General features: G+C 45.2%; 1 protein-coding gene across 1 annotated transcript; it reads right to left on the bottom strand.

The window, feature by feature from the left end:
* Positions 1 to 4,885: 4,885 nt before the first annotated feature.
* KRT24 (keratin 24) lies at positions 4,886 to 9,119 on the bottom strand. Its single transcript, XM_037033232.1, has 8 exons — positions 8,454 to 9,119; positions 7,574 to 7,656; positions 7,040 to 7,196; positions 6,594 to 6,755; positions 6,367 to 6,492; positions 5,785 to 6,002; positions 5,476 to 5,603; positions 4,886 to 5,293 (listed from the first exon to the last, which is right to left on the bottom strand). Exons 1-8 carry the CDS (start codon positions 9,042 to 9,044, stop codon positions 5,190 to 5,192), a joined length of 1,569 nt encoding a protein of 522 aa, XP_036889127.1. The 5' UTR covers positions 9,045 to 9,119; the 3' UTR covers positions 4,886 to 5,189.
* Between the last annotated feature and the right edge of the window lie 3,164 nt (positions 9,120 to 12,283).

Consider the following 12,283-nt stretch of genomic DNA (forward strand, 5'->3'; position numbering starts at 1 on the left):
GTCCCGTCTCTACGAATGAGAAGACTGTTGGCGGGGCACACCAAGTCGCCCTTCACTGGGTCCACACTCTGTCACACCTTTCACAAGCCATTTTTGGACTCTTGCCTTCAGAAAAATTATTACACTAATCCTTTACCCGTCAGCTCCTTCTTAATCACTTTTTTCAACTGTCTCCACTCATCAGCGGCTCAATCCGTCTATCATTGCTGACTCCGGAGGTGAAATTTGGTGATATGTTGACATACAGGCGCCACAAGTTTAGTTGCCTCTGGAAAATCATTATCTCTGAAACTCCTCTAGGTGGCCAGGAAACAGTGACTCATACCTGGAAAGCAATGGTCCTTGAAGTCAGCCGTGTTGGAGAATTAGGGAAACGTTTTCTGTTCTCTTCGTGAAATCTTAAGTGGGAGTCTTTCAAGGTTAACTTTGATCTTCTCTCACCGGTGTGATTCTGTAGTCTGCCTTTGATAGTTTAAGTATACTACCTTCTCACTCTACCTAAATATTATGAGCAACTGACGACTGTTTTTTGAGTTGAGTCAAGTACCTATAAGACAGACTTTGCTTGATTTCTTTCTGAACATGGCATGTTGCGTTTTTGTCTTGACTCACTTCTGGAAAGGATGTCTTTCTTTGTTGTTTGTATCGGATAGTGTTCCTGTTCACTCTGCAAGAAAGAGATACAACACACAGACATTTTCTCTCTTCTGGTCTAACTTCTCTTTCAAGTAGAACAGATCATCTTTTTCACTCAGAAAAGGGGGCAAGGTTTTGAGATTGCATGGAAGGGGGAGGGCGCCTCCCCCTCGTCTTACGGACCAAGCCGAGCGTTTTGTACTATGGGGATATTCGCGGTGTCTTGGCTGCTTTGGTGGCTGTAGGATTTGCAAAACAGGGGCTGATATCTGCAGTTAATAATTTTGCTTCCAGATGGTTTCCATACATTAAATGGAAACTTTCCTATCTGAGCTATTGAAGAAGCCCAAGATCTTGCATTTTTTCCTTAAGAGCTTTTAAAAATAAACTTCACGAGGGAATATAGTATTTAAGAAATGCATCGCTGAGGTGAAATTATGAAATTATCTTTGCGCCCAAATTGGTTTTTGGTGGATTCACCCAGGAGGAGATTTTTGCACTCCTGGGCTCCTGGACACTCTAGTTCTGTCTCCAGGGCCTAAAACGTGCACTCTGGTTCATTCCTCTCGGTCACAGCAGAGCTGGCTGCTGGGCAGCGGCACCGGCAACCTGCTGCTGCAGCCCTGTGCCCTGAAATACCGTAAGGAAGCAGAGTCCGTCCCTGAGATAATTCCCCTCTCCAGGACTGTGATGGATTTGTATCAGCTTCCCAAAGTGAGCGTGCTCTCTCCGTTTCTTAGAATACTCCATATTATGACTCTATGTCACAATAGAGTCCTGTGATGGATCAGCTGGAGGTACCGTCTGGAACGGCAGTGGTCCTTCCCAGCTGACAACCAACCAGGGTTTCCAGAATGAACTTGACGGAGGTCTTCCCCGCTTTCCCACCTGTGGGTACCTCCCGCATCCGTGTTGAGAAAGGTGATGGAATTCTCCTCAAAGTGGTAAATCATTTCCTGGGAAGTTCATGCAGAAGTCAGTGTACATTTTTCTATTGTAGTTTATAGATGTACATTTGCATAATGTTATCACAACACCTTTTTCGGGGGGTAGTCTTTCGATCGCCCTTTTCAAAAGTAGCTATGGCAGTGTGACTGTCATTCCAGTGATTTGTTTTGTTACTTGGTGGATCTGCTGAGCACGGCCCAAGTCTGTGGTGTCCTTAAGAAGCGAGCGGGAACCATGCAAAGCACGTCCTAACGCAGTTTCGTAAGGAGCTCTCAAACGCTCTCACATTCCTTGAGGCTCGGTCAGCAGAATAAACATGTCACCTCTCCGGGAGTCCAGGTACTCACCTGCGACAGGTCTGTCGTGCACTCCGGGCTGGTCCTTTCTGTGCAGTTTAAACACTAACGAAGACGAGGTTGTGGTGCTGTCTCAGTGTGTGCTTCTTTCCACCTCATCGTTTCACACGACACGCGAGTAAGTTGGATTTTATAGCAGAGCTGGATCACTGGGTCCTGTTCTTCAGGTGGCGTGTGAGAGCCGCTGATACTTTTTAAAGTGCTTTGTTGCTTGCAGCATTTTATTACTTGAGGAGATTGTTTGGAAAACATTACTTGAGCTCCGTCCTAGGTGATTTATACTCATCGCTTTGTCTCCACTTGTAGGTGTTTTGGACACCGTCTAATTCCATGAAGTCGTTAAGCATGTTTGGGCCACTTTCTATGGCATCTCAAATCCTTTGGCTGTTTCTTCTGCTCTGCCTCCTGTACAGTTTATTTCTGGTTTCTAATCTCTGGGAGGACGGATGCCACTTCCAGCATTCCTCTGTTCTTGTCCCTTGCCCCTTGAGTTCAGAAAGACAAGAACAACCTTATTGTGAATCTGGATCAAAAGTCGACAGATAAAACTTCATACGCAAGTAGGCACAGGCTCTTCCTTCTTATGGAGTAATCTGACTCTTAGGAGCAAGAAACACTGTTCCCTAATTCAAAAGTTTACTGGAGAGCCGAACGTCACTTTCAACATAGAACATCTGCCTGTTTTCGCGGTTTTAAAAATAATTTGGGGGCAGGTAATAATATGTGAACATCCTGTTCTTAACATTTTACTCAGCGCTATGAATATTTTCCATGATCCAATATGGTCTAATAGTTTCAGTTTTAAAAATCGAACTTGCTTTGAACACGTGACGCTGCATCTCAGTACGTTCTAGCTTTTCCCTAACGGTAAATAATCATTTAGTACCAACGCAGTGTCTTAACACGTGCACAGAATGAAGGTTTTTGCCTCAAAGTTTTCAGAGAAAACTTAGCTGCACGCTGTTGCCTTGACAGGTGGAGGAGACTAGCCCCGAGCACGGGTCCCAGGTGGGCAGGACCCAAGCACAGGTCCCAGGTGTGCAGGACCGGATCTGGGGAGCTTCACTGGGCGAGGCTTCCTGGCGCTGCGGCTGCGATGGCCCGCGGGGCTGGAGACTGCACTCCACTGGTCTCTATCCCTGTCCTTCTGCTATTAGGCCAGTGGATCAGCTGGTTCATATTTCTTAATTATCCAGTATAGGACAAACATCCAAGATATGAAATTCTAATTATTATTCTAGTTTTCGATCACAGTTCACATTCAACACTATTTNTGGGGAGCTTCACTGGGCGAGGCTTCCTGGTGCTGTGGCTGCGATGGCCCGCGGGGCTGGAGACTGCACTCCACTGGTCTCTATCCCTGTCCTTCTGCTATTAGGCCAGTGGATCAGCTGGTTCATATTTCTTAATTATCCAGTATAGGACAAACATCCAAGATATGAAATTCTAATTATTATTCTAGTTTTTGATTACAGTTCACATTCAACACTATTTTAACTGGCAGGTGTGCTGCACAGCAGATAGACAGTCACATGCTTTACGAAGTGTTCCCTCTGAAAATTCGAGTGCCCACCTGCAAGGTTGCATTTACTGTACTGGTTCAGTGGAAAACAAGATTCAAGACAGCTTTCGCATTGCTCATTTCCTCTGAGTAGTGGTTTCATGCTTGGCTATTTACTTTAGTCTGTGGTTAGCTATTTAAGAAGTCTTGTTGTACCCACGGGTTCGTTTCTGTATTTTATTCAGTGTGCCTAGAAGATGAAAAACTACATTTTTAGGTTGTCTTGATTGTTAAGGTTTGATACTCTATATAGCTGCTATTTTTTTAAAAGATTTTATCTATTTATCTTTAGAGGGGAAGGGAAGGAGAGAGGGAGAGAATATCAATGTATGGTTGCCTCCCTGCTGGGAACTGGCCCGCAACCCAGGCATGTGCCCTGACTGGGAATCGAACTGCGATCCTCTGCTTCGCAGGCCAGTGCTCAGTCCACCGAGCCACACCAGCCAGGGCAGCTGCTATTGGTTTTGTATTTGGAGGTACAATTTACATGAAATATATGCAGGTTCATCCTGTTGTGATTTTGAATTTGATTATTTCTTCCAAGTCTCACATTCTTTTCTGGAGAATTGGTGTGTGGGGTTGCTTTTCTAATTTGTGACCTGTTCACATCAAGTCTGTCAAATGGGGGCGTAGCCTGTTTTGGGGACTGATCAGTCAGTCCTTCTTGGGACTGATCTTAAACCACCTCCTACCTACTGTAACAGCCTTCGTTATCCCAAGCAAGACAAGGCGAGACAGCCACGTGGACCACCCTTAGGGTGAAAGACCTCAGCCATGGAGAGTGGAGAAAGGAAACACTCCCTTGGCCGAGTGACAAGTTTTTGCCTAAGAAGGGTGGCTAGATTTGGCACAGGATAAGTATCCAAGCATCTCTTCTCTTTGGGGCTTTCAAAGTTTTCAGAAATCTGGCTCTGTCTCACAGACCCCACCCTACCTCCCAAGACTTTTATCTCCACCAGTCTCATAGACGCCCTGCAGCCACACGGGGTCAGACCGCGGTGGCATTGCCGGAGAATGTGGGGGAATCGAGTCCTTCACTATCAACACCCTGCGGTGTTTTCCATCCTCTTTGCACTTTAGCGTTCTTCTCCGTCTAAAATGTAACCTTCTTGAAGAGAATAATTCTAATCCCTTCGTCATGGGCTCAGGTGTTGGCTCTAGTTTTAGGGACACGGAGTTTGATTTCAGCCAGCACTGAGTCCTGTGATGTCGTTAAAAATGTCCACATACAAAATGGCTGTCATTTTGATTTTCATGAAGAGGATATGAATGAATGAATGAATGAATGAATGACTATTTGTTACATAACGCTGTAGCTAGAGCACAGCTGACAGCCTCCTTTCTAGATAAAATGTTAAATTTCTTTAGAAAATGTCAGCAAGAATTTAATTAACTTGCAAGAGTAAGTTTATTGAAGCATAGAAACAATTAGAGCAAAGTTGTCATTTCAACTTTTTCAAGAGCATATTTTTAAAATAAAGATTTTACTTATTTTTAGAGAGAGGGGAAGAGAGGGAGAAGAGCATTCCGGTAAGAAAAGAAGAGAAGAAATTGGTTAGCATCTACTTCCGTGCAGAGGCCCTTCCCCGACGTTATCCAGAATGATAGCTACATGGATGCGATGTCTTCATGTGTGTCCTTTAGGTTTCCTTTTCTCTGAAAGACACTGTCATTGATCCGGGAGCTGCTCAATTGACTTTCACCTCAGAAACGTTGCTGACTTTAGACGAGACGACTTTGCCATCCACCACCTCCTCTATGATGGTCTTAGTCACTCTCGTCTTGCTTGGGTCTGAAAATCACAGAACCGCAATGTCAGTCTGGAAATGGTCTGGGGAAATGCAGGTGTATTCACCAAGTACGTTCTCTTTGGGTAAGGTTACATGAACAACGGTGTATGCTTTTCATATGACAAGCAAAACAGGTTTTTTTACTTTTCAATGATAAAGTTATGCACGTTCAAAACATGCTTACCTCTTCCTTGGCTCGAACAGCTTTCAGATCTTGAGTCCCCAGACATGGAGTCCCTCGATTCTGTGTTTCTGGACCCCACGCTTTTGGATCTCGAGTTTCTAAAATCAGATCCTCCAAAACAAGAACCACTGGAGAAAAAAAAAATTGTTCTCCTTTGCCCTTGGCCAAGGCAGAAGAAGCGCCCCAGGCAGGGGGCTGTCTGTGATGAAGGGGGATGTCATTTGAATGGACTGTCCAAGCCCCTTTTTTGGTTTCATGGCACGTATGCGCCAAGGCCCGCCTTTCAGCACAGGCGCGACTTTCACTTACCCTCCCTCTCCGTCGAGCAGGCGACGGTAGGTCTCGATTTCCATCTCCAGGCGGGTCTTGATGTCCAGCAGCCGCTCGTACTCCGCGTTCTGGCCCTCGGTCTCGCACCGGGTCTGGCAAACCTGTTCTTCCAAGCTGTGGATCTGCATCTGAACGTCTGACAGCTGAGCCATGTAGTTCGCCTCCGTGTCTGCCAGGGTCCCTTCCAGGGAGCTTTTCTAAGAGGTAGATAGATGCACAGATAGATACATCATGATGACAATAAGAAGTTGTGGAGGATTTTTAAAAATCACAGAATTTGATAAGGTCCTGGGAGATGTACACTTTCACCAAATTACAAGCTATATCGTGATACCTCACTGTTTTCTTAATTTTTGTTGGCATTACTTTTGTTTAAACGAAATCTTTTCCAGAAACAGGGTATATTATCTTAACTTGGATTTGCTTTATGCTTTCTGTGACCACAAGACAGCCCTTCTTAATACTGTCATTGTTATGTGCCAAGTGGAACATCTCGGCAAAGAGGGAACACCAAATCCCTTGGCGCCCAGTTGGAGATTTTGCAAAGCTCCTCGCGTGTACCATGGCCAGTTGGGACTGAAGCTCAATTTCCAGGGCCTGCAGGGTCCGTTTCAGTTCTGTTATCTCTCTCTTGGCGGAACTGGCCGCCCCGGCATCCGTGGAGATCTGTGCTTGCAGTGAGGCGCTCTAAATAAAAACGAAAAGCAGTCACTGTGCCTGATGGGGTGGAACGGGAGTGGCTTCTGCGTGGCCAGAGGCTTAGCCGCCGCTGAACGCTGATAATCTACCTGCTTCTGGAACTGCTCCTCGGCCTTGCGGCGGTTTTGCTCAGCCAGCTCCTCATACTGTGCCCGCATGTCGTTCAGTAACTTGGTCAGATCGGTTCCTGGGGCGGCATTCATTTCTACCGTCACGTCTCCTCCAGAGCTTCCTTGCATGTTCTTCATTTCCTAGCATGAGAGAGAGAGAGAGAGAGAGATCGACCAGAGTGATGAAGACAGAAAAAAGCAATGGACTTCCTGACATGCATGGTTGAAAGTGAGACACGGAAGTGGCAAAACCCCACACCAAATTCGGATATAATCATCTACTCTTTGTTCTACTTTTCCCCCCTGGTCACAGGAGTTGGAAATCCATCCAGATAGAATTTATTTTATTTTATTTTTATAGAATGGCCCAGGCCGGGGGAAGCAGGGAGGCCAGAGCTGTTTAATAATGAGGAATGGGCACCTACCTCCTCGTGGTTCTTCTTCAGGAAGGCCAGCTCCTCCGTGAGGCTCTCAAACTGCATCTGCAGGTCGGAGCGAGTCAGGCCCAGCTGGTCCAGGACCTTCCGGAGGCCGTTGGTGTCGGCCTCCACGACCTGCCGGAGGTGCAGCTCGCTCTCGTACCTGGAAGGGGCCACAGTTAGACAGCGCAGTACCCTTCACGGAGCACCTCCATCCTGACATGTTCAAGGAGTTTTCTCCTCTGAGCTACCTGGTCAACAAAGGCTACTAGGTTTTTTTTCCCTTGTAAAGAAAAATATGAGCCTAATGATAATTCTCTTGATGGCTAATACTGTTTATGACAAAAATTGCATTCTTAATTTGTCTTCTTTTCTTATTGGTGGGATGATGGTTTTTATTTAAAGATTGCATTTGGGATGTTTGTGAATTTAGGTCTTAAACCCCTATAAGATTTTTTAAAAAATTTAGAATAATTTAAGCAAACAGATTGAGTTTTACTTTTGCTGCAACACTTGTTTTCAAGCCTTCACTTTTCTTACTTCATCCTGAAGTCATCGGCAGCCAGCCTGGCATTGTCGATCTGCAAGACGATCCCCGCATTTTCAGTAGTGGCAGCAATGATCTGGGAAAGGCAAAAATGATGAATGAATCATGCTTTTTACCTTGTGTCTGCATGCCCACCTGTCCGGGTAGATGCCCCTGAGTCAGCTTTTCAAAGTGAGTTGCTTTGAAAACTTGCTTAGTGATGGCACCTGGATCGATAGCCCTGGTGTAATTGGGGCTAGATCTTCCTGCAAAAAGGTGACCGTTTGCACAGGCCTGGAATAGGCACAGAACATGGTTTTACAACCCCCCCCCCACACACACACACACTTCTGCTGCTTTGGAAGATCAGTTATTCCAAGTGAGCTCATTCAGAAAATCACGTGAAAAATGGGCTTCACTTCTTAAAAAGTCTTTAAAAATATTCTTTCCTATGTAACTGTGGCAATGACACTTTAGGCGCCACCATATTCTTATATAATATTTGCGCCAGATTTTCTAGGATTAAAAATAGTTGTAAAGACTATTTCAATCTAGCAAGACACTGAAGTATGTCAGCCTGCGAGAATTACTCATGAGATAGATGAAGCTCATTTTGCCTCATTGCCATCGCTCATGCATACATGTTAATGAGCTGCCTGCCATCGTATGAAATTTTATGTAGGAATACTCAGATTTGAGGTGCAAACGGAAAATTAATCTGGTGGGATGTCATATGCAGCCCTGGCCGAGTTAGTGTACGCCAAGGCCCATTTTACGTATCCATCAAGCAAATATGTTGCCAAAAAATTCCTTGACTTACAGCCTTCATTACAGCACATGTTCTGAATGAAAGCAAAAGCGATCATAGAAACTCAGCCGTGGAGAGTGTCTCACCTGCTTTCTGAGATCTTCAATCACTGGGTAGTATTTGCTATAATCTCTTCCCGAGTCCCTATCGCCAGACCCGCACCCGGACTTGTGATACCACTCATTGATTTTGTTCTCCAGGTCACTGTTGGCCTCCTCCAGGGCCCTGACTTTGTCTAGGTAATTGGCCAGGCGGTCATTGAGGTTCTGCATGGTTTGCTTTTCGCTTCCAGAGAGAAGCCCTCCGTCGCCAGGACCACCACCCAGGCTGCAGAAGCCTGCACTAGCACCACCACCGAATCCAGAACCGCCACTGAGCCCAGAACCGCCACTGAATCCGGAAGCTGTACCGAAGGCAGAACCCCTACCCACGCCAACGCCGGCGCCTGAACCTCCTTCAAAGCCACCCCCTACCGAGCAGCTACCAAAACCCCCTCCAAAGCCACCGCTCAAGCCCCCACTCAGGCCACAGCTGCCGGCTCCTCCTTGGAAGCCCCGGGCGGAGCTGCTCCCCAGCCCGCATCTGCTTCTGCTGCTGAGACTGCCGCCACCAGTGGACACCCTGACCGCGCTGCTGCCTCCGGCCCGGGAGGAAGAGGTCCGAGATGAACAAGACATGATGCTCCTGCAAACGTTTAGCTCGTCCAGGCGAACAGGAGGGTGAGGGTGACGAGCGTGTTTGCGGGTTGCCTTTTTGGCTCTCTTATATATACACTTTTAGGGCGTTCCTTTTCTGTGTCACTTCTTAATCCCTGTTACAGTTTTGCTAAACCACAATTGGATCATTTCTTTTTCCTGGACCTCTTTCACCGGCTTGGCTTTTGAAGCTGGGTCAGAGGCTCGGGGCATTTACTCTATCAGGGGGAAAAAAATAAGGTGGAGCAAAGCAAAAACAATTTTTTTTCAGAATTACAGTTTTAATCTTTCAGTGGTTTTAATGACTGATAATTCTCTTTTGAAGGAGTCACTCTATTAAATTTGCTTCACGATTTCCCAATGGCAGGGCACATCCCCGGATTAACAAGTGCCATTAAAATACTTAAGGTGATAAGGGAAATTTCCCGTCGAACTTGTCCGATTTTTGTTTGTATTGTTCCCTTAACGTTGCAGCTGGCTTCGGGATCAGCGTTTGTTTTAGATTTACTTGTCCTTCTCTATGATTTCTTTCAGTCAGCCTATTCCTAAGGCTGTTGAAATTTGTGATTTTTAGATTATTGTCTTTTTTGCATTTTTGAGATCAAATTAGGTATTTTTCAGGTTAATAAAAAAACCGAAGCAAGTAATAGTCTTCCATGAATGTGTTGTTAGGGCTTCGCAGCAAGTTTACTTGAATAGAGAATGTCCAGGAAAGACTGGAAGGGTTTTTGGCAGGTTGCTGTATCCTCAGAGTGACTGGTCCCCTATGAGGCGCTGCAAAGATGGTGATCTTTCTGGTTGAATTTGAATCTGATGTAATGATACCAGCTTCCCTCTTGAGACTCACATCTTGCAAAACTAAGATGATGTTGATTCCGTCTTTGTTTTAGAGACATCTGAAGGCGTGGGACCTCCCCCCCCTCTGTTAACCAGCGCAGTGGAGGGGTCATTTGCAAATACGGAAACCTGGCATTTCCCGTCTACCCTCTGCTCGTCTTTTTTCTTTTCTGTTCTGTTTAAAAAATATTCAGAAAAGAGAAACTGTATCCACTTCTGGTAACTAATGTTATGACTGGGGGTCCTTATGTAGATGCTGAAATCTAGACTCTTCCCCAGTTTACATTTTGCTTCCTGTTTTTCTGTCCCTTTGTGCTTTAGAATTTTCCATTCGCCCCTGCTGGTAGTTTGAAAATGTGTTGGTGTTTTTAAGATGAATACTGTATGATTCTACTTATATGAGGTACCCAGTGTTGTCAAATTCAGAGACAGAAAATAGAATGGAGGTTATCAGGGGCTGGGGGAAGGGGCGATGGGGAGTGATTTAATGGGGACAGAGTTTTAGTTTTGCAAGATAAAAAGAATTCTGGAAATTGGTTACCCAGCAGAGTGAAGGCATCTGACACGCCTGAACTATACACTTATAAGTGGCTAAGATGGTAAATTTTGTGTTATGTGTATTTTACCACAATTTTAAAAGGTATCTTTTTATAAAAATATAGGTGCTTCCAAAAATATTTGCTGACCTTCCTTGCTTTGTGCCCATGTGGTTTGCCAAATTTTGTTTGTTTAGAACTTTCTCCACACTTGGCAAAGTCTATTAAACCATGCGCAGCCAGGAGTGTCCGGCCCGCGGCTCATGGGCTGCACGTGGCCCAGGATGCCTACGAGTGTGGCCCGACACAAAATTGTCCACTTCAAACTTTTTTGCTCATCAGTTTTCATTAGTGTTTGTGCATTTAATGTGTGGCCCAAGACAACTCTTCTTCCAGGGTGGCCCAGAGATGCCAAAAGTTTGGACACCCCGTGTCCTTGTATTTGATCATTTTTTATGCAATGTTCTGCTTTATTTATTTTTTCCTTAGACTGCCTTTGATTTGGACACATTATTAAGTTGGCAGCTATTTCCTTTGCTGTGTAGCTCTTCAAGTTTTCTGTTCCACCTGTACTGTTTGCACAGCAGTGGGATGTTACCGGGCTTCCTCTTAGGGTGCCGTCTCTCCCAGGGGTACAGGTGTCTTACGAACTTCAAATCATGAAGCTGGGCGTGATTCTGATCACACCCTTCTCAGGCAGGTGAAACATGCACCAAGCATCGCGGCCTGTCGGTCATCTTGCCTCACCCCTCCCCAGAGGCCCGAAACCAAAGGACTCAAATGCTAATGGTTTCATGGAACGGGAGAGCTGCAGAGGGGAGGGACGGCCACCGGGCTTTCCTTCCTCTTAGCATTACGACATGGACTCTGTCTACTTTCCTAAAGGCTGTTGCTTGGTTAAAAGAAGGTTCAAGAAAGGAAGAGCAGACAAGTGAAAAAAATCCAATACAATATAGAAATTTCTGAGCGGAGGGAGAAGGAGCTTTATGTAACAAGATTGAGAAAAGGACGTTCAGCAGCGTTGGTGGCCTGAGACTTTTGCATGGGGTCTGGGGGGTTTTTCTTCAGTGGTCATGGTGGGCATAGCTTTTGCGTTTTGCCGGCGTTATTGACCTTGGGATGTGGGATATCTGGACATTTGAGTCTGTTGTGGCAGCTTGTGATGGCCGAGGTACCCTGTCTTGTGTCTTATTTTATAGCCTATCGTATTCTTGTCGATACGATTTTATTACATGTAATTTTAACGTTGACATGTCTGTTCTTTGTTTTTTAAAATTCAACTTCAAAATCAAGCTCTTTCGAGATGCTTCTCGCATACTCCGCACTTCAGAGATTACCTCTTGGAGAGGCATTTATTTAGTAAACAAAACAGCCATTACCACCTCAAATTCTTGGCCTGGTGAGTCAGTGTTGGAGTCAATGTAGATAGAGGTGAACTCACAGGATTTTCTTGTTTGTGTTAGTATTTCCTTAAAGGCAGTTTCATGCTTTCTTTCCGTGTATCTGCATCCCTTTGCTTCTTAGTGGTGAATCTGTCATAAACAGACGAATGTCGATTCTGTGATTTGCAAACTGCCCAGAACAGCGATTTGCAACCCATGTGCCACAAGAATTTTTAAAACATGTACTACATGCCTGTTTAGTCAGGGGCACTGACCTCTTTTTCCCTTAGACTATTAAATTAAAAAAAAAAAAGACAACTGCCACCGTAACAATAGTGGTCCCGTGTAAATGAATCAAAATTGTACTTATTTTTTGTCAGATTGGCCAGAAATATATTTTTCGATGGGCTGCAGAATTTTAGTGGTTCGTGTATGTGTGCCGTGAGATGAAAAAGGTTGCAGATCG

Source organism: Sturnira hondurensis, unplaced genomic scaffold, assembly GCF_014824575.4.
Source record: "Sturnira hondurensis isolate 20B ecotype Veracruz unplaced genomic scaffold, ASM1482457v3 Scaffold0021632, whole genome shotgun sequence".
NCBI classification, from domain to species: Eukaryota; Metazoa; Chordata; class Mammalia; order Chiroptera; family Phyllostomidae; genus Sturnira; species Sturnira hondurensis.

Coding starts and splice junctions, on each gene's coding strand:
- KRT24 (XM_037033232.1), bottom strand. CDS start 9,044: ATGTCTTGTTCATCTCGGACCTCTTCCTCCCGGGCCGGAGGCAGCAGC. Junction 6,003..6,366: donor TTCAGTCCCAACTGGCCATG/GTACACGCGAGG, acceptor TCTACCTCTTAG/AAAAGCTCCCTGGAAGGGAC. Junction 5,294..5,475: donor CTGTTCGAGCCAAGGAAGAG/GTAAGCATGTTT, acceptor TGTGATTTTCAG/ACCCAAGCAAGACGAGAGTG.